Source organism: Haliaeetus leucocephalus, unplaced genomic scaffold, assembly GCF_000737465.1.
Source record: "Haliaeetus leucocephalus isolate CR32 unplaced genomic scaffold, Haliaeetus_leucocephalus-4.0 Scaffold0, whole genome shotgun sequence".
Lineage (NCBI taxonomy): Eukaryota > Metazoa > Chordata > Aves > Accipitriformes > Accipitridae > Haliaeetus > Haliaeetus leucocephalus.
The window spans coordinates 6,353,343-6,375,537 of record NW_010972436.1 but is presented as its reverse complement, the minus strand read 5'-3'; the positions used below and the strand labels follow the sequence as shown (position 1 = coordinate 6,375,537).

The window sequence follows — 22,195 nt, the reverse complement described above, 5'->3', positions numbered from 1 at the left end:
AATGTTTTAAAATGCTTTATTTTTAAAAAAGTATTTTCATTATATATCGTATCAGATGTTACTGACCAATTTCAATATTCATATTAAGAAGTGTTAATATTGATGCAAGAAATATTAACAATAATTTGATTATGTTTAGGTTGCAATAAAAAATAGAATCTGAAATTATGATTTCAGAGCTGCTTTAGGTTTGTCTTATTTGTACGTCGTTGGGGTAGAGAGCTACATTCAGATTTCATTAAAACATCGTGAAAAGAAATGTGATTAGTTTGTAAGTGTCTCTCTTCCTAGCTGCAGAACTTAAATATAAAAGCTTAGTTTTTTCCCTGGATAATAAAAGCAGTATCTGTTCATCACTATGTGCCACACTTACAGTGATTTCTCATAAAATTGCCCATGTGGTCATTTAGATGGAGGAGATCAGACTGAATTGCAAAAGTTGATAAGGATGGACCAAAAAGTCTGTGATGTAGTAATTGCAGATGGACAGTGGAACCACAAAATGCTTGCTGTTAGTGAGAGCTGGATGTACTTCAAGTATAGTTCATGTGTACAAGGCATGTCCAGCATCAGGATATGGCTGTACGAGCCTGAGCATTGGAACTACCACTGTTGCTTTACAGGTTTTCCTTGCAGCTTTTCTTGTGTCTGCTCTCCTTTTTTGTGCTAGTAATAGGAACCATGTGTGTAATAGAGATTTAGTGAAACTGAGCAAGAATGTCTTCAACTTGCTTAAACCTTTTCCCATCAAGATATGAAGCCAATCCAGTAAATCAAACACATGCTGTTTGTAAGGTAGAGCTGTAAGACTTCATCTCTGACGCTAGAGGTGGAGGCCCTGCACAGGGCTGCAGAGTTGCTCTGCAGTTTGGTGTCTGCAGTCAGGTGCAGGGCAGTTACTATCATGTTCCACAGGCAAATTAGCTATTAAGGGATAAAGGGACTAAGTGCATTTTCAAGTCAGATGGCATTAGAGATCTGAGAGAGAAGTCCTGGAGAGGAAAAAATTGAGCAAATGTTAGTATTTGGAAGAAAATTCATCAGAGATTGCAGTTGTGTATCATTGTCTGTTACTGAAATGTGAAATTAAGCTCCAGGAAAGGACTGTGATTGGGTAAGACTCAGCATTTGTGCATAATCTTTTGAGGACTCAACCCATTCGTGAGTCCCTAATTTCTTTATGAAGAAAGTCTTAAATAGTCAGTAGGAGTAGAAACATTAAGAAATTACTTTGTCCTTTCTCCCCTTCATATTAGCATCAACAAGAACAGAAAAGCACAGTAAGAATATTTAAAAAGGGGGAGAAGCTTCAATTTGTGCAGACAAGAACTGGCTCTGGTTTTCTCAGTTGTTTTTTCCTTCCTCTAAGTAGGCACTGTGAAAACTGCTGCCTTATCTAAGAGAAGCTACCTAATTCTGATTGATTAGTCCATTTGGCTAACTTAGCAGATACAGTCATTAAATTAACTACCCACATAAAAAGAAATGCAGCAATTCTTTTGAGGGGAAGGAGGGGATGAAAGTTTTAGAGCTGTGGCTATTAAAGCAGATAGATTCATGGAGTATGGAGATAGCTAATCCCCCCTGAAGTGCAAAGGAAAGATCATGTATGAGCAGAGAGAAGGTGTTTGGGTAGGCATGAGGATAAAGGGGAATTAAAATGTCCTAGCTAGTCAGATACAGAAATCTGCTGGCTAAGTGGCTTTTTTGACTCTTATCTTGTAATTTTTAGTTAGCTCATGGCCGATACTGGAAATGTTTTAGGACCGTAGTGTAATGCGAGGTAATGCTAATTGTCCCTTGCACTCTTACTGACTGGCAGATAGAAACATCCCTTCTCTTCACTTTCATCTAGTTTTCTACTTTCTTGGTCCTTGTTTCATGATAATAATCACCCTGCCTTCTCTTCCCTGCTGTACAAGATGGGGTGTTCTAAAAAATTACCTCCCCTTGTCACTCCTTCCATATCTATTAGTCCTGTTAATAAAAGGAGTCTTTCAGCACTTTTCTCAAAGCACCATGCTGGTAGTTTCCCATCTTTTACAATAATCTCCTATATAAATTTGATTCCCTCCTTTTTCCCTTCTTTTGAGGGGGATAACTTCCTCTTATACAATTTAGTTACAACTGAGACCTTTCCAGGTTACTTGGTAGAGGATGTACACCATTGGGGGAAAATCTTTCACTTAATGGGAAGTTTCCTCATCTTAATGTGCTTGATACCCAAACAGTGCCCATTCCTTTTACCACAGCCCTCTCAAGCGTGATGTTGCAGGAGGCTCCCTTTGCACAGCTTGCTCCTGCAATGTGGATTAGCATTAACTATGCAATTGATATGGCATCTTTCTCATATCAGTGTCTCCATCATTTCCCTGAACCCGTCGTTTTCTCTTGAATGTCTGCATATGCCTGATGGCAATTTCCTACTGGCATTCGACCCATCCAGGCCTTTCTGCTGATTTCAGCTAAAACTGTCTTCCTTTTCAGTAATGCATCTCAGCTCAGATCTTGCATTTGATGTCCTTGTCTAGCACCATGTTTAATCTGAAATTTCAGGTGTACATAATGAAGAGTTGTGGAGACAGAAATCAGGGTGAACAGACAGAAGAAATGATAAAGAATTCCCACAGTGTCCAAGGAGATACAGCAATGATATCGGATATCATGAAGCCAGTCATTTCTCTCATTTATAACACTGATATGCCAACAAAGATGCATTTTAGTACTATGATTATGAACTCCCTTTATTTCTGCCTTTCTTAAGTTTGTAATTCTTCCTATGGCCTCTAAAGAGGTCCCTGTCATTTCTGCTCTTTTCCTTCCGTAACTTTTAGACATTCCATCTTTACAGTCTCTTAAATCTGGAGAGTTAATTTTAGTTCAGAAGCTGGTAATGGGCATTTTCCTTCTCTTCTTGAAAATGAAAGTTTCTATTTAATTTCCAGGGATAATTCCCAGTTTTTTATCCATTTCATATTCAAATGCAAACCTGTTCCCTTTTCAAAAATCTTTAATAGCCTCTTTTTCGTCTTTCAAGTCGAAGTGCTTTATAATCGCCTGTTTTTTTCTGTTTGTTTCTTTAAACACTTGGCCCATTTTGTCCTCTTTTCTCTTGCCATCTCATTTTTTCCTCTCTTTTTGCTTTCCTGGAGCAGCCTCTTTTGCTGGAGGACCCATCTATTTCCAAAGCTCATCTGTTTTCCTTGGTTCTAAATCCCAGCTTTGGTTTCGTAAACCTCATATGCAAATGCACCAGTTAATTCAAGGTATACATGCATGATCTTGGATAAGGATAATTTCCTTAGTTGGGGCCCTCTTCTGTAAGAAAAATCCCCCAGCCCCCTACTCCTGTGTACTATTGTTGTGACTATTTGTGAGATTTGGAAGAGCAGAGAGGATCTTGCTCATTTTTTTTGTTCTGGCCCTTATGCTATTGGGTCTGTATGTGATGGGCTCATATGTTTGTGACTTAAGATAATGCTCCAGAAAATGATGTTGCTGTAAACAAAACTACACTACTTCATTTGTGTACATTTTTAAAGTAACGCCTCTGAAAACAGAATTGCTATTATTAGCATAACTGGTGTTTCCTTGTAAAAGCCACAGATCACATGTGATTCTTTCCTGTGAAATGTTTTATTTTTGGGTCTTAACATATGCAGGTTTTTGCCATGCCTTTTCAAAGAATTTGTATCAACGCCTCAGCGAATGTTTCTGAAAATGTCGCTCTGTAATATTGTCTTTTATAGTGTAGATTTTTTTCCACTGTAATTTTCTACATCCCTCATTTTTCAAAGATATTTTTTTTTTTTTCCCCCACAATCTGTTCCCCCCCCCCGCAGATCTTCTTTATAATTAATACCCAAACTACTAGTTAAACTGAAAAAGATGGCTTTTAGGATAGATTGGCAGGCAAGCTAAATTATTCCTATTTCATCTCCGCCATAGGAAAGACTTGTATGATTTATGTTGAAATACATATTATTTTAACGCTGATTGCTCAGTGTCTTATGTCGCTTAAGTAATTTTCATCGTGTTTCACAAGTGTTTCACTATAGCTTTTAGTTGGTTTTAAAGTAATGGCTTTTATTAAAATTACACAGTTATGTTTCTCACTGTTACTGAAGACAAAACATTAGTCCACCTATGATGTGATTTCATGAGAGAAGTGTATCTTTTGGCATAAGTTTCCAAGACTGTGTATAACTGTTAGGTTGTAGCTTAGTTTGTAATAGCACTGATTACGTTATTGGATCTGCAAGAGTGTTGTGTTTTTTATGATATTTTCTGTGCAGTGAGTCATAACAATAATGATAAAGCATAACATGGCGTAATTTGTGGGTTTTTCTACTGATAAAATATTCCCAGACATATCCTGCTTGCCACGTTACTTAAGGTAGGCTTTAAAAATGTCTTTAAATTTCAGACCTGTCATCTATTTGTAAGCTCTCAGCTCAGTTCCCAGGAGCTGTGCAGGCTGGTGGCCCCGTGGTGTTTCCCTTCCAGCCAGGCTCATTTTGGGAACCGAGACACCTGTGACAGACCTTGAGAGGCGGCGGTATGCCAGCGGCTCCCCAGCCATTTCCAGCCCTTTTGTCCTGAAAGTAGGGACCGAGCAGGAGGATGAAATGGATGGACCTGTTTAGGAATCATTCTCTTGGCCTACTTTGAAAGTAAACACAACTTGAACAATGTGGGTGTGTCCATCAGAGGGGTGGTGGGTGGGAGGAGAGCAGCGGACTGGCCCCCAGCAACCCTGGAGCTGGATGCCAGCAGACCCTACATAACCCCTGGGAGGAACAGGGCCCTGCCAGGGTGCAGGCAGAGCGGCCCAGGTCAGGTCAGAGGGGTGCTTGGCCAACTGTCCTGTCCCAGTGGCCCAAGGCAGATGCTGAGGGAGGAGCAGAAGAGCAGAACAAGCGCATATGAGGCTTCCCCAGAGTCCTTTTCCAGGACTCCAAGAATTTCTGAGTCAGGTGTGACTTCTGTGTGTTTGGCAGCCCTCAGTTATGTCCATTAACTTGTCTGTTCCCAGCTTGAAAACCAGTACAGAGCTCTACTATCCATGCTTTCCTGCGGCAAGAGGTTCCACATTATAACCAGGGGCTGTGCCAGAAAAGGTCTCTTTTCATTGGTTTTGAGTTTACTGCCCTCTTCTGTTACCTCCTACTTCTTGCATTGTATAAGGCAGAGGATGATCAATCTCTTTGTTGTCTTATGCCAGACACTATTTCCAGATCTTAGAGAACATAACATATGATCTTCCAGAACATAAAAACATTAACAGCAGTATCTTCTAAAAAGCGATAATTTTGTCAGACCCACATGCAAAGACCCTGTGCTTCTCCTTGTCATCCCTCCAAACACAACTGTAAACTCCCTCCGAGTTAAGTCATTCTGTTTGATCTCTGTCTTTTGTACTGTATACTTTAATATTTTACATTTTATAATCTCTTGCATCTTTCTTGGCACAAATCCCTTTGTGGCCATCAGATAAGGAGGATGGTCTTAGTTTAACTGATTCCCCCAGAAATAGCTGAGAGTACAAGTAGAGCCCTAAGCTATAGTGGTAGCTTTAGTAAACGTGTGGAAGCACAGACTTTTGCTGGAAAGAAAGTGTAGTGAATGCTGAGAAACCATGTATCTAACTTAAGCAAGCTAAACTAAGTGAATTTTAAGAGAGCATCTGTCTAAATTTCTAAATCTGGAAAAGGCATACAGGCCTTATAGAAGTCTTTGAGCTTCCCCCAGGTGGATGAATATCCTAAATCCTTCTAAGAGGAATTAGAGGATTGTAATCAGTAACTCAACAGCATCTCTTTTAGGTCCTCCTCATTAATGGGTCACTTGCAGGCTGCTGTGCAAAGCATCAATATAGGTATATGGGCCTGACCAGAATTAAGGGCATCGTAGAGCATGAATCTGGGGGCAGCTGCTTATGCCGGTTCTGCAGTGGCTGAAGGAGATGCTTGCCCTTTCTTCCTTCCCTGTTTACAGCTGCTGAGGTATTTTCCCTTCCCTGCGTTAGCTCTGGGGCTCATCGTACCTCTTCACAAGGGACTTAAATTACTTAATGCAGCAAAACCATGGTTTGTTGAATCCTCCTAAGTGTACTTTGACGAGTGCCAGTACTGACGCCAAGAGTATTTTGATGAGCGTTAGTTCTGAGACCGAGAATATTTTGATGAGTGCTTGTGCTGACACAAGATAGGTTCAATGCTTGCTGCTGAGGGGGCATTGAGACTTCCTGCTTTCAGCAGCACCCAGCTGTGAACTCACTGTGACTGAGGGGACCCCACCTCCATGAACAGTTGTCCCATGGATGATCCCATTCAGAAATTTATTAGCATCCCTCTTTTTGTTGCCTCTGTCACTTGCACTCAGATATAAAGTCTTCTTTTTAACTTCCAGTTTCCATTTACTCATTGACAGTCCATCTACATCTGAGGTTGTGCCAGCATTTTCTATAGCCTAATTGCCTAGCTTTACATCTTGATGTATAAACCCTGGTGCATTCAGATCCACTCACAACTCATTTTTTTGCTAGAATTCAGGAGCTTTCCGTTCCCTGGTTATCTCAGGAGCCTCTCTGTGCTTCTGGGTAATTGGACTTTCTAAGCAAAGCTGTCCAGTATCTGTCTGCAGTATTTGAAAAGAGGTCTCCTTTGGACAGTAGTATTAATCTTACCTCAGTTTGACTGGAAATACATCTTCTTTCATGTATTCTGGGATGACAGTTGTGTTTTTCAGGAAGACAGTCTATTGATCTGGCAAATCATTTTGCCAGAAACAAGTGCAGTCATGTCTCACTTCCTTATAAACCAGGCCCTCCAAAACAACATAATACAAATTCCCTCCAGCCCTTAAGTGCATAAATTTGCTGTTTGTACAATTGAATTTGATCCTGTTTCTAATATCTAGTCCTGAAGATCATCCAGCTCTTTCCTGTGGGAGTTTTTTCAATATTCTTCTTTATTCCCCATGCTTTCCAACTTAGCATTATCAGCATATTTCGTTAGAGCGCTCCTGGTTTTTGTGCCTGGGTTATTAATGCAAATATCAAGCTGGCAGTTTGTAGGGCTGATATGGAGTGACCCATACTAACCAACCTCGTCCCACTCGGGGCTTGCTCTGGGCAGTCACCAATGCCTATGTGAGCAAAAAAGTCCATGGCCCTGCTGCCTGTTTAGCCAGGGTGAAGCTCTGGGAAGCCAAGTGGCTGCTGCCCTGGGCACCGCTCTGCTGTCCTTCCTCTCCCACAGCATGTCAGCTCACCCCTAGCCTAGGTATTTCACTGCTTGAAGGAGAAACATTAAATTTTGCCTCTTCTGCTGAGAAGGCTTGTGGTTGTTGGCTGTCGTGTCAGTCAGCGTGCCTGTTGTCATGTTTTCTTTACCAGTTCTTCATCTTTTCCAGTTTAATCACCTCTTAAGTGGGACAATATCAAATCTTTATACAGATTTCATCTAGGTTAAAATTTTGTGATCTTTGAAAATGTTTAGTGAAATTTCTGATGTAATTTCCTTGCCTAGAAAATAGCTTACGAGGATCTGATTGGTTCAGCACGAAGTGTCTTGGTAAATACAGCGTGCATTTAACTTACATACATTTGCCTCAGGTCTAATTGTTTTTTGTCTTCAGCGTTTGTTCCAAAGCCTTGTGTACTTTTGAGTCTGAGTTTGCTGTTGCCCAGAGCATTTTCCACTGACATTGCTAAAGCTGCTGGGCTCCCGGGTGGAGCGGGCGTGAGGGATGGGCCCTGATGGAGGCCTGCCCTGGGGCCTCAGGACAGCATGGCACCCGCTTGCCTGCCTTAGCACCTACACCGGGTGGAACTGGCCGCGACCCTATGGTGTGGTGCAGCTCCTGCGGCGGGTAGCTTTGCCTACCTATTTAGAGTGATCCTGAGCTCATCATACTGAATTTACAAGGTCATTTCATTATTGTGCCGTTGTGTCCTTAGGCGTCTGCTGGACGCAGCTGCCATTTTCCCTCAGATATAGCCTGCTGCAGGAGTGACTGCAACTGGTTTATCATCCTGCTGCTTTTTTTTTTTTTTTTTTTTTTTAAATTTTCCCTAACTTCCTTACTGTTCTCTTTTAGCAGCAAATAGAAAAGTCTCTTGAATTAAAATCATTATCAGTGGCTGGTTTTGAATCTTCTGTGAAGAAGCCCCCCCTCAATTTTCCTTGTCCCGCCTTCTGGTATTAAAAATCAATGTATCCCATGCACTGTGTAACTCCATTGAAGGTGGTTGTTTCAGTGATTTTTATGAACATTTTAGGAAAAGTATCCTGCAGGTCTTGCCCTTTTCAAATGTTAATTTTTAATCAGTGCTTGCTGAGAGGGAGTGCAAGAACACATGCACAAGGCTTATGGTTCTCTTTTCTTTTTCTTCCAGTGACCTGCTGTCTTCTGAATATCTTGAGAGGCATATCGAGCAAGGTGGGAAGACAGTGGAAGTTAAAGTAAGAATTTCCTTTTTATGCTTTGCTTTTTTAATTTGCTTTGCTATTGATGTTAATGCAAACTCACCTGTTTTCTTGAGAGATATCTGATTTTTCAGGTGACTTGTTTTACCCTTCTGAGGCAAGCATGTTTCATGTCTTCTAACTTTCAGCTTTTAAAATATGACAAATAAAATTTATTGGCAAATTTAGTACATTAATGTTTATATCGAAATGGTATCCATGAAAAGTGTATACGTGGTAGTTCTTTTTACTAGTAAACATAATTTACTTCTGATGCCTATTCAAGAAAATCTTTCTGGTTTGGTAGCTAGCATTTCCTCATTGTACTAAACCCCAAGTTTGTTGTTTTTAATGAGCTTCTTTGTGAGAATAGCAAGATTTATTGTATATTTCCAAATATCTAGTCACCATCTCAAATTGTGGGTTTCTTTCTCTGGATGTTTGTTGGCATGATGGCTACAAGATCCTGTTTCTTGAGTTGTCTTCCGTGAAATGTTCCATTGCCTTTGCAGGAGTGGGTTGTTGTTTTTTTTTTTTTTGCATATGACATGGGAGAATTTCCTTGAGGACCTTCTGTTTATTAGGACAATATTGTGTATAAGCCTAGTATAAAATTACTGTAGATTATGTAAAATGTGCGTGAATGTAATATGTGCTGTACATAATGAAGATCTTTAAATTTGCCCATCAGGTCAACTTTTGTTCAAAGTTTACATTAATTTAAAAAGACCCCAAAAGTCTTTCACTAAATCTGAGATCACCTGAATATCCTGAAACAAATTATTTAACCTCTGCAATGTGAAAGCACAAGTGGAAATGGACAAAGCAATCCTTTAGCTACCAAGTAGCTGAAGATACATGTTTCCTTTGGTTTATCCTTTTCTAGCATTTGCAAGCTTGAAATATGTTTTCTTTTTATTCTCTGATAATAGTCTCCACACATTATCAGACTGAGGCAAACACATACGTGTTCCATTAAATTGTAAAGACTAATTTCTCAGTCAGCCGTGATCTGCAGTCAAGAAGTCTTGACTCAGATTCAGAATATGAGTCAAAGCAGAAATAAAGATAATAGCTGATACTAATAAGAACAAAACAATCCATTTGTCTGCGTCAAGGTATATATGCAAGTTAGCTAAGTTAGTCTATCCAAGTCCCATCACTGAATTAGGACAAATCTATTTCTGATGAGTAAACCTTAATCAAGCAAGGAAATGTTTGAAATCAGTGGTTCTTCTCATGTAAGTACTGCTTAATTGCATGGGAAGATACAGGAGGATTGGGCCTTTCAAAGGAAGGGTCATAAAATGTTTTCTGGGCAGAAGATCTCCCAGTCTCCAGGGTCCCAGAGATTGTTTCACTTCAGTTAACTGCCGTGCAGGGTTGTGGTGTACTTTCAGGGATGGCTATCACTGCCTTCCTTAGTACTCTCAAACTTGCTTTAAGGAGAGAACCAGCATTGTTTCCGTTGACCTTGGTGCTGGAGATGGACTGAATTGGGGGTGAAAGGGTCGCTGGGTTGCACCTTGCTGTGCAAAGGAGGTGTATTGCTGCCCAGGTGGTGTGTTTCCCCCTCTGCACTTCATTATACTGGCAAGGGTGGTCCCTGGGGCTGCTGGGAGGGTCTTCTGCCCCTTCCTCACTCACTGCTCCGGGAGTTTGGCAGGCAGCAGTCCTATGGAAGTGTGCCAGGAAGGGGGACGTATATTTTTTGCTCATTTTTTTGCAACCAAGTGTCTGGGATTGAAGGAGAGGGAAGCAGCTGCTGTGACAAAATGTTCGGAAGAGCCTGTTGGCCACAGTCATGGGCACATTTTCAGAAAAGTTCAGATATCAAAAGATTTTTGGAAGAGCGCAGGCTGCCGAGTACATTTTTATGCCAGACACTGAGTGAGGCTAATTTCAGCACCCAGTAGTTGTTTAAAAATAAATGTGGCTCCCTCTGACCTGCTAGTATTTTTCAGAGTGCCTCTAAGTGCTCTGAAGAGTCCTGTTCATCTGTCAAACAATTTCTGAAAAGCCCAGTGGTATCAATTTTGCATTTGAGAAACTGAACTCTGGTTTTACATCAAATATTTTGCCAATCTTACTCCAAATACAAGAATTTTTCATGATGGTGATTTAGTACCTTCAGTTTCTGTGGAAACTGTTTACTGTAACTGGTAGAACTACCTTTAAATTGGTACTTCTAATACGCACCAGGTAAAACATTATTATTATACTAGATTTTAGGGATTGTGCAGACACTTATTTAAAAATAGCTAGCAAAAGGGTGCAACATAAATAAATCACAAAATATGCACTCTGCTATGCAGCATCTTCTTAAGCAGGAGAAGAGGTATTTCAGAGAGGAGCCAGGTTTCTACCAGTTGCTTCGACAAGCTGCTCTTTACCCACCTCTGTGCAATTTGTCTTTGGCTGTAGGCAGAAACAGAGGCAGTCTGGCAACATCTCTCTCGCTGCTTTGGTAGAGAAACGGTGACAGAAAGAAAAAGTCTGTCTGTCATCCACTGCCAGCTGCAAGCTTTCAGCAAGCCTGTTTATACAGCAAAAGGGCCTCCTCTGTTCTTGGTCTTCTTAGTGACGTAAGGAGAGGTGTATTTTAAAATACATATTTCCCCCTTGCATTTCTCAGCGCAGGAATACTGCACAAACAGGCATATCGTCAGTGCTGCTGTTGTGCCATCAGCAATATGGGAGAAGACAGGAGCTTTGAATCACTGTGGGAAGGCAGCTGTACGTACACAGTAGTTTGGGAATGTTACAGGCATGAATGTGTCCGGGAAGCAGATGCCTGCCTGGGCTCATACGCGATGTGGAGTTCGTAACTACTTTTGCCACTCCTCCCCCTCTCCACTTCCCCCCCCGCCGTAAAACTTCCTGTGCTGTAAAATACATATGGATCTTCTGCCATTACTTGGGATGCTTCAGAGAGCAGACGGGGGCAGGGAAAGGGAGAAACATTCAGGTCATTACAAAAGCCACTTTGAAGGAGCAAAGGGATTTTTATAGGGAGGAGTGTCCCCAGTTTAACACACCTTTTTATTGTAAGAGAAAGTTGAATTACATTTGATTGCTGCATAATTCATTAATACATTAGACCTTTGTGAAGTTGGAACATGTTACACATGATTTTGCAGGGTGCCAGCATTTAGCCGCTGCAGAAGAGAGACTTCTCTGTGAGATACCCTTGTTGATTTGGCAGTTAGGCAGCACCTAAGACATTCTTATTAAACCAGCAGCAATGTGCAGTGCTTAAGAAAAACAAAAGGAGGAAGGTCTTTGAATTATTTCAGTGTTTCCCCCACGCACCCTCCTTTACTTTAGATCATGTCTCTAACTGCTAGGGAAGCAGCAGTATTGGCCTAAATTCTCTCTGGTAGCAAAGAGAATAATCAATAAGAAAGAGAAAGACCCTTCATGCATTGCCTTTTCCCGATTGTGTCAGTCCAGATCGTCCTGTGCTCACAGCACATAAATACTCAACTGTGTATGCTTAATGTTGCTGCAGTATACCTCTGTGTGCTTTTATCTCTCTTTTTTGGGTTATCATTCTGTCACTGATGCTGTCAGTGAGATGAAAGGCAAAAAACAGCTATAGTGCTGAGTAATTCACATTGCTGGATTTTTCTCCCTCAGAAGGAACAACTGATACCTATTCAGTGACATTTTCTCTTATAAAATGTTTCAGTTTTCCTCTTTGGAGAGTGTAGAAATAAATATTTCTGCCTGTATTCCCCCAAAACATTGGACAATTCTATGAGTTGTTAGAAAATTGCTTTCTGAAAAAAATCAAGCAATGAAAATATTTCAGATCCCAGTTAGAGAACATGCACAGGTAGAGTTGTGGTAGATACATGCCATGAATTTTTGATGGCATGTTTAAATTTAACTAGAAGGAACTATATTTCATAGGCAGTCCTAAAATTGTTAAGTGTGTTGGTGTAAACACAGTTTGTGTATTATGGGCACAAGATGACACTAAGAGTGCTCACAGCATGAAAGAATGTTGCTTTTTGCTTCTACTTCACATTGTGTTCATAATCATGATAACATAGAACAACATAAATGGAGTAATATTAAACGCTAGGTACTGTTTTTCTTCATTGTAGTGTTGATGGAGAAACTTTGGCCAAACTTGCCTTGTGGCTTAAGATTGCCTGTGGCTTTGTGTCCCCGGCTGTGCTGAGCCATATTGCTGGCCCCTGTGGTGCTCAGCCGCTGCCTGTGGAGCAGCGAGCGCGGGCAGAGCCATGCCCGGTGCCCTCCTTCAACCTGCCTGTGGCTGTCCTCTAGAGCTGGGGTGCCCCAGCGTGGCCTCGTGCTCTGCGGTGGCTCTAGCAGAGGTGCCGTCCTTGCAGTTTGGGGAATGAGGTTTGTGGGGCAAATGCATTTTAATGCTGCACAGCAAAGCAGAGCCCTTAGTTTGCAAAAACAGTAATAATTTCCTTTTGTTATGTGCGTTGTTTGGCTAGTAGTGTGCGTAAACTGCCTGTTACTGTAGCTTACAGCTGTTGTAGTGGCTGTGCACAAGAAGGGAAAAATTGTTGTTCTTCATTGCCTTGCTGTGATTAAAGTCTTGGCTTGTGTGTGCCATGATGTGTATTTGAAGGGCTCTTTGAATGCCCGTTTTTTAGGAAAATAATATAAAAGGGAGAAAAATATTAAAATCTTGAAAGGCTGGAGAGTGCTGGGGACCTTTGACTTGATGGATATTGCTTTTTCTGTTAACTCCCTCCTTCAAATCTGGTGTGCTCAAAGGAGTTGTTAAGGTACAGTCCCTTGACTGAGGGCAAAGCCTGTGTATGTCACATCTTAGTGCCTGTGTTTGGTGAGATCTTATGCTAAATAGCATTCCAACATTTTGCTGTATTGCCACAGGTACAAACAGGCTACAATAATTTGCAGTGCAGCCAGGATAAACATCAAGCCAGCGAGCAGGTCATTTTTATCATTGACTGGTATGTTTCCAGTCTTACAGCTAGGTGCTTCCACCAGCATCTTCCAGTTTTAAGGGCATCTACTGTCCGACCTCTGTAGCAGAATCTCATAATTTCTTTTCAGCTTTTGATAACTCACCATTTTGTAACCAAAGAGGAAGGTGTTTCAACTTGCCAGAAAAGCCTGTATGCTAAACAGGCTTTCCTGTGAGGGATTAAATTTTCTTCCTGAAAACCAGAGCACCAGTTTGGCTGGGATGGGAGGGGAGTGCAGGGAGACTCTGCTGTGGGAGGCTGGAGCCTGGGGCTGGTGGGGAGCTGTGTGTGCATGTACCTGGAGCTTGCACAACCAGGTGATGAGCCCCTGGGGGAGAAAAGAAACTCAAAAGGAACAAATCATAAAAAATGCATGAATTTTATATGCCTATTTCTGGCAGGGCTTTTTCGGCTGTGTCCGGAGACTAGAGAAGCTGTTAGTACCAGAAGAATCACTTGCTCGCTTGTTTGAGAGACTGTTTTGAATAAGGGTTCCCTAATGTTGTCAGATCTCCTCTCCTCTACTCCCTCAACAGAGCTCTGCTTTCCTCATGGCAAATTATTAATAAATCTAGGCCATAATCTGCTTTTTAGTGATAGCAATAAACTAGCCAAAGAAGAGCTGACAGGGAGTCTGAGTCTGACACAGTTTAGCAGGGGATTCCTACAAGGTTGATCTTCAGACTGCTCTCATCAACTATTTTCATTAATGACTTAGGAAAAAAAAATTATCTGTATATTAATGAAATTTGCTAGCAGTACAATACTGAGAAGCATTACAGTGCACAGAAGGATCAGATGGAGAACTGGCTATCTTTGACCAATGGAGTGGATAAAAATGGGATGAAATCGGATAGAACAAATGGCAACTTCTTTCACTTAGGGACTAATTATAGGCATTTTTGCTGTACAATGGGAGTTCATAAATGGAAAGTTCCACAAGAAGGAAAAGATCAGAGTGTAGTAGTGGAGCAGGGAATGACTGTACGGTTCTTACCTTACAGGATGCTGCCATCACAAAGGGAACTGTGGTCCCAGGGTATACTCGTCAAATTACTTCTTGTAAATTTTGGCTAGAATTAACGTTACTGTATGTGCCCTGATGACGAGTTGACAAAATTTTTACATTTCTGTGTGTTTTCAGTTACTCTAGACATGTTTTTTTTTTAGCAGTGTCATGCTGCTGCAGTGAGTCGATAGGCATTGAGAAATAAATCACTTTTCTGTTTTAGCATTGTTTGAATTATGAAGGTAATTCTTTGGGGTTTAGTAAAATGTAGTATCCTCTGTGGGGTACCAGGGCGAAATAATCAGCCATTGTATATAATGCATTTGCCTGACCTAATGGTCCTGCAGGCTGGCACTTTTAATGTATATTGGCATTAACATTTTTTTATATCTGTTTATCTCCCTGCTGTTACTAGCTTACTTTCTACATACATCCTGCTCCTGAGGAGGAGGAAATTAAAAGTGGCAGCTTTGAGTATTAGGAGTCCTTCCCAGGCCATGTTTTTGAATATACTACACTAGAATGAATCTCAGATCGTGACTCATGTAGGATCTTGCAGGTTTAATTATCTTGTCTTCCTTTTCTTTGTGACATAAAAAAATAAATCCAGTGGTTTTAGCTAGTCCTGGAGGGGAAAAAAAATTGTCAGAAAGTGGAAGCCATCGAGAGCTTAAAACGTACATACCATTGCGGATGTGGGCCCCAGTGAGGAAGTCCTGGTTCTGCTGAAGTGAGAAGTTGGGTGACTTTGTGACCATCAGGAGTCACCTCGAGTACTCTCTGCTGCGATTTTCACATGCCCCAGAGGGAAGGCAGCAGTCCAGTGCTTGAATTTGCAGAAAAGTCCTGCCAGACTTTGTGCACCTCATGAGTTATTTTCCATGAGCTACAACACACAGTGTGCATAGGCAAAGAGTGGCATCAACCAAGTGTTCTGTAAATTCAGACCATGCAAGGAGTGAGTATAGCTAAGAGAAATTAACTACTACTATAACATTAAAGAACATTAAATCCATTTGTAGATGCTCTTATTAAAAAATAAAAGTATCTTTTGGGGTTTAACTTAATCCCTTTGAGGGGGAATTAAGCTAAGCAAACTGAAGCTGCTGTACTTCTGAAAGAGTGCTTCCATGCAAGACTTCAGTGTGCTTTAGCTTGACATCTTTACTTGATCTTGACTTCTGTAAGTAGCTTTGCCTAGACGCATCTGTTGTTCCCTGTGGATACTGAACTAGGACTGTATTATATACAGTAGGTTAATGTTTCTAGACACAGTCTCAAGCTCTGAATTATCACTTAAAGAGAAGTTTCCATCTTTCAGAAATAATGAGCCAATAAGGAAATCTAATTAGTATTTTTTTCTATTTTACTCAGAACTATATCTTCTTCTGACTGATTGGTATCCATGTAGGTGCGTGCCAACATCTCATCTTCTGTGTTGTGTTTATAGTAATCCTGTACATCACGTGCTTATAACTTGGCTTCAGACTCGGGATAGGCTGATGAACTGATGTGACAGATCAGTATGGGTAGATTATGAAGAATTTTCATATAGTCCCTTAAAATGTTTGCTCCCTTTTCCCTATGTACAGGCATGCAGGAACCGGGCAAAATGACTGTCATTAAAATGTCTTGTATGCCATGACTTGGAGACACTAGGCACTGCTACAAGAGCCGACTTCAAGACAACAGAGTAGGCAGAAAGAGGTAACCAACCCTGTTCTCCTCTGCCTCATCTTTATCTGGCAGCTGATAATTAAAATAATTTTCTCTAACACCAAGGTAAGGCAAGGGAAGTCAAGAGGCTGTTTCCCAAGCAGATGCCAAGGCAGCTCCCAGACCAGATGGCGTTGTGCTGGCATGAGCTCTCTGTCCATGCCCTGCAGCTACGTTCATGGAGCATCTTCTCTCGTAGCTACTGGGCAGTAAACACAGTCCTCATTTGGCCTCCAAACCGGAAAGCTGGGCTGATAGCACATGCCATCTGCTGAAAGCACCTACCATGAGTCACCAACGGCAGTTGGAGCGAGTCGCCTATGTGCAGGATTCTGTCACGTACATGTGTGTCTTCTGTTTTTTAAGAGTGCTTCCAGCGGTCTTTAAACATTGGCATTTTGTGGAGAAGCCTTAGAAGTGGTGATGCTTTATCCTAATTTTGGAATCCGTATTTCTGATTTCAAAATCTGAAATAGTGTTATAACCTAATGTCACTACAGCATGTTGGCTGTGAGTTGTATGAGTACATGTGATAGCTGTCCTCCTACAAAGGGAAGGCACCATTCACATTTTCAAAACAGTTGGCTTTCAGGAGTCTGCAGTACACCGTAACTAAGTTCAGAGACCTACTCTGCAAAGAGGTGATGCCAGGGGTCCCTGGAGTTGTTACTGAGCTGTGTAAGGGCTGACCCCAGGGCTGTGCTGCAGGACAGCACAGTCATGCCAGCTGGGCCCCTGGCTTTGCTGAAGCACATGTCAATTACAAGATGTTTTCTCTCCATGCAGTTACACAGGTCAAAGTGCCATTTTGACTTTTCTATTTACAAATAGAAACCCATCTGTAAGTAGAAGTCAGTGAGAGGGTGTGCATTTTCTTCTCCTGTTGCTCTTTCTCATGCAGCCTTAGTTATCACTGGGTCAAAACTTGTGCAAGCATCAGTAATTTGTAAATAGATCTCAGTGATTACTAAGGAAGCAGTTTTAAAACTAGTGACCCCACAATGGGTAGCTCTTTAAAAAGCTAATCGTTATCTGGCACTTCACAGAATGGTGGTGTAGTCGTTAGCTGGCCTTTTGGGAGCTTTCTGCTGCAAGGAAAGAGGGAGCTGTGTTACTAGGAACTGAACTAGACCAGCAATCTCCTTTCCTTTGGATTAATGAGCATTAAAATGGGAATATGTAGCTGCTGGAAGAAGGAAGTTATTAATTTTAGGGTCAGTGCCTGAGTGCAGCATGAGTTTTAATGGCCAGCACCTCCCCTAATTGCAGAAAACTGCTTACTTGAAGATCTGATGTCAGGTCTTATTTGAAAGCAGATGAATGTGCATCCTTAATTTTCCTCCCCTGGGAAGGTCATAGTGTCTCTGAGGTGAATAACAAACACTGTCGGTGTATGGTCAGCAGATGCTTGTTTCACTGAGACTGCAGAGAAAAGTGAACTGCTGCCATCACTGACTGTCATGGCTGTTCTTTTGCTTTGCTTATTTCCCCCCTTCACTGTGAGTATTGGTTAATGTGTTTTTCATCTCTTTTGTGTTTACTCGGCAGCTGGTGCCTCTCTGGGCAGGGACAAACTATCTTAAAGGATAGAAATGGGGACAGATTTTACTTGCATTCCTAACATCTCTGCCTTCTCATTTTTAGTATCTTTGCCACACTACCTACCCAGACAGGCTGCAGGGAAGCTCGGACTGACATGGGCAAAAAGGGTTGCATTCTGGTTGGTGAGGAGCTGTAGCAATTCACAGGGCAAGATACCCCTAATTCAGGATTTTGCTGTACTGATCCAATTTAAGCATCAAGATGAAGATTAAGTCATAAACTATCATAGTGATTCATTTGTTTTAATTGACCCTGTTGGGGTAAATCTGATGTTTTTTTTTGTTGGGTTTTTTTTTATTGGATTGTTAGCTTCCCAAATCAATAGACTTCCTATTAAACATCTGTATATTCTGTATTGCTCTTGGAAGTCACTGGTAAGGCTAAAAGGTTTCATGAAGGAAGGAGAACTTACTGAACTAAGGAAATGGAAAACTGCATGCCACGGGCACTGGCAGAATATTTGCCTTGTGTTGTGCTAACCACAGCATGAACAGTGGCTGTGCGCCTTGTGGAGGCAAAAATGTTGAACTTCTTTCTGCTGTAGCATTAGACTGCCTTTGGATATAGCATGAGTATGTGGATGTGTGTGTCACAGGCCTTGTGTCACAGGCATTGTCACTGGGCTGACCTTGTCTCGTAGGAGATGATATTTAGCCTAATTTTGTCCCAGACTCTACTGGCCAGGTTCAGTTTTAAAGCAGATAGGGGTAAATGTGCTGCTCACACTGATGGCTGGCATATGTTAGAAGAGCAGTCTTATTTCCTCTTCATCTTGGCACTAAACCATTCCCCAGTAGCTGACAAAGGCCAGTGTGGAGGTTTGACTTGCTGAGATGGGCAATTTTTGCCTGCTTTTGAGTGAGCAGAGAGGGGCTTTAATAGCTACAGGAAGCCAATAGCTCTTCACAAAACACCCTTGATGCTCTGGACTAAACTGGTGTTGGTAAATGGTGCTAATTTCAGCTCTTGGGGGAAGTCTTAATTTTCATATGGGACCAGAATATTTTTAGGAAAAAAATGAAGATTTTTTTCAGCTCCTATCTCACTGTTACAGATACCAATAGAGAAGAGAGACACCCCCAGTCCTTCAGTGAGAGTTTCCAAGAGCAGACTAAAAGAAGATAGGTGGGATGATTATGTTTAGTCTTTTGGTGGTCTTTGATCTCCCATATACTGCAATTCTTCTTGTAGTAGAGTGTATTTTATTACAGCACCTGCTATAAAAGACCTTTAGTACATGTCAAAACCAACAGGAATTCAGCCTCAGCACTACAGGGAAGCAATGACAGCAAACTTCTCATCCAAAATTACATGTGCTCTAAAGAAAACATTGACCTGAGTCCCTTCAGTTGTCCTGACTCTCAGTACAGAACTAGTCCCAGACTTTGTAGCTTTAAGTGCTTCTCTCTTCACAGGTTTTGTGAATGGTTGAAAATGAGAATCCCAAAAGTACAATACACAATTACGCACCCTCCCCACCACATGTTACTGGAATGTTTTATCTGCTTGAGACACTGTTAAGGAGTGCTAAGCAGTCAGTCTTCCCAGAGCCATGCAGTGCTAGTGTCGTCTGGTTTCACTGCATCACCTCTTATTTCCCTGCTGAGATTAAAACAATCCTCAGAACTTCATTTAGGAGTATCCTGACAGCAGAGTTTCTCACACTGAAGAGTTCTTTTCAGAAAAAAACCCCAAACCAACACACCACTAGTGCATCAAGTACTTGAAAAAAGCTATTTTCATATAAAGCCCTTATATTTTATTAACTGGTTTGAGGTGACTTACATTATGTTGACAGGAACATAAGTCCATGTGTAAAAAATATCCCCCAGATGTTAGCATATATAAATATATGTTTTGTAGTGATAAGAATCTATCCCCGAGACAGAGAAAATCAGTTATGTTTCTGTCTCCACCAGAATTACTGTGAACTTCAGTAGATCAATGAGTTGAACTGATTTGATTAAATAGAATAGAATTTGTGTGTCAGTTGTGTTTTTCCTAGGCAAGCATTTAGAGCTGGTTTTCTTACATTTTTCTTTTCTAGATCTGTATGCATAAAAGTTTGGTCATGGATTTATGCTGGAATAAATTAATTTGGAGATACTATCATGGGCCATTTATTTGATTCTCATTAAGAAGATCAAAACACACTTTTGAGCCACAGACTTGGATTCTTAGTATGAAAAAATGTTCCTCCTGGTTGCAAAGACATGGTTTTGCAAACTAATGGAGCCTAAGATTCTACTGCTGGTACATATTAACTACACTTTCTGAGAACAAACCAATTTGTCTAATTACTCTACATTCCTTCCACCGCTAGAAGTCTGTACAACTCCCTACTGATAGTGTTCTCAATATTATCCCCATATTCATGTGCTTACTCCAGTTATATCTTTTACAGGAATGCTACTGCAAGAGTTCTGTTTAGAGAGTATTTTATTACTTAGAAGGTTTTAGCTAATCCATATAGTTTGATTGTTAGTTTTGTTATTAGCTTACTGGAGTCTCTCTTTGTTTACTTTTTATTCACATATTGCAGAAAGACCTGAAAGCCTTAAGCAAGACTGTGATCCCGTAGTGGGGGAAATCCTACAGACTGAAAGAAGGAAAATCTCAAGAAAGCTTAAAGTAACTAAGATATAGGAAGTAAGAAGGTGTAAAAAAGGAGAATAAAATAGAGAAAATGAGCCAAGGTTTTAGGAAAAACAAAGAAAGTGTAGCCTGTCTAAAATCCTATGTAACTTAGGATGTTGGTGGCTAAAATGCATGTGAGTGCAAAGCAGAAACTCAGGCCATCTCCTTTTCACTTGTCCTCCGTCTGAGTCCCAAATGCTTGATGGTCCTGAGAAATGCTGGTCCAAGGGTGATGGGTCATACGTCTTCCACCAGACACCCCGCTGTAGCCTGGTATGGAGGGTCAGTCCTGGAGATTCTCATGGACATGAGCCGAATAAACATTAGAACAGCCCATCGAACACTACCTGCATGGCACCAGTAGCATTTACTTGCAGACATCTTAATAGAGAGGTGCCCATGGTGGGTAGCATGATGGTCACTCTGCAGGTCAGTTTGGTGAAAGTGTTTTGTATCTGTACCAGATACACAGAGAAAAAGACACCGAGGTGGATAGGCAGTGGAGGTGGCTGCTGTCACTGCAGCAAGTGGAAGGAAGAAGTGGTACATAGAAGAGAGGAAATAACGAGATTGAAAGAAATTGTGGGGGGAAAAAGAATGTAACACTTTTAATGGAAGATATGCCACGAGGATTCTTCTAGCAGAGTGAAGCAACAAGCCTGCCAAATAGTGTCAGTCGTAGTCTGTGGGATCAGGTGTTGCATTTCTCTGTAGCGCTGCTGTTGCTGGTCACAGGAGCTGTGAGCTGCCCCTAGGTATGCTGCACTGAGTGCTTTGGGGTCCAACAGCAGCACGGCATGCATGAATGATCCAGAGAAGATTTTGAGGAGGAACTAATGATTTCTAGTGACCAGGCTGAGATCAGGTCTCTTTCCCTGCACGCAGCCACGCTCTGACAAACAGGCTCCTATACTCTCTTAAGGAGAGCACCTCAAAACGGAGGCATCTGTACTTGGTAGTTACTTTCAAAAATAGTTTGCATGCCTTGTGGAAAAGAGAACAGGATTTCCTGATCAAAACACAGAACTACCAACATATTCTATGTGTTTCCTTGCCTTTTGCCTGACCTTGCTTAATTTTTTTTCATATTTGAAAAATAAAATCCAAGAACATTTAATGTCACATGTCTAAAATGACTGTCCTAGGCATCACGCAAGTGACTACCGGCTTCTGAAAAAGCAGTAATTGTAATGCCTTTCCCTCACTGCAGTAAACGGACATAAATATTCACATGGCTGGGTACATTAGGCTAGGTAGATTGTTCATACATTTGCTGGTGGGGAATAGAAATAGTAAAGTTTTGTTATTGAAAAAAAAAAAGCACTGAAAATCTTCTTCATAGTCCTTTAACCAACCATAGTGCAGTAATATCACATAGCTGAATTTGGCAAGGCACTAATAGGTACATTCCTCTGCAGGGTAGAGTGGCAGTGAGAATTTAGGAGATATTTGAATTGTTCTTCTAATTTTGCATACGAATATTGACCTTGTGCAATACTGAATACATTCAGTGCATGTGCAGTAGGGCTTAGTTTGTTATCAGTGTGACTTCTGTGAAACTAAGGGGGGGATTTTTTGAGTAAGGTCTGCTGGATTTGATTTGAAAGGTGTATATTTTGTTTGCAGAAGAGAAGAGGCAAATATTAATTTTCATTGTATTCCTTTACTGCTTGGTTATACTGAAAATTTCCATTAGTTTTGGAGCACTAGTGAACACTTCTGATTTGTTCTCTTTTTTAATCAAGTATTATTATTATTTGATAAGCATACTTTTCTCCTTAGAA

General features: G+C 41.1%; 1 protein-coding gene across 1 annotated transcript in view; it reads left to right on the top strand.

Moving 5' to 3' along the window:
* ADAM22 (ADAM metallopeptidase domain 22) overlaps window positions 1-22,195 on the top strand; it is a 136,065-nt gene that overhangs the window by 54,551 nt on the left and 59,319 nt on the right. Inside the window, exon 4 of the mRNA XM_010562646.1 lies at window positions 8,402-8,468. Coding sequence (XP_010560948.1) covers window positions 8,402-8,468 — 67 coding nt within the window. The remainder of the gene's footprint in view (window positions 1-8,401; window positions 8,469-22,195) is intronic.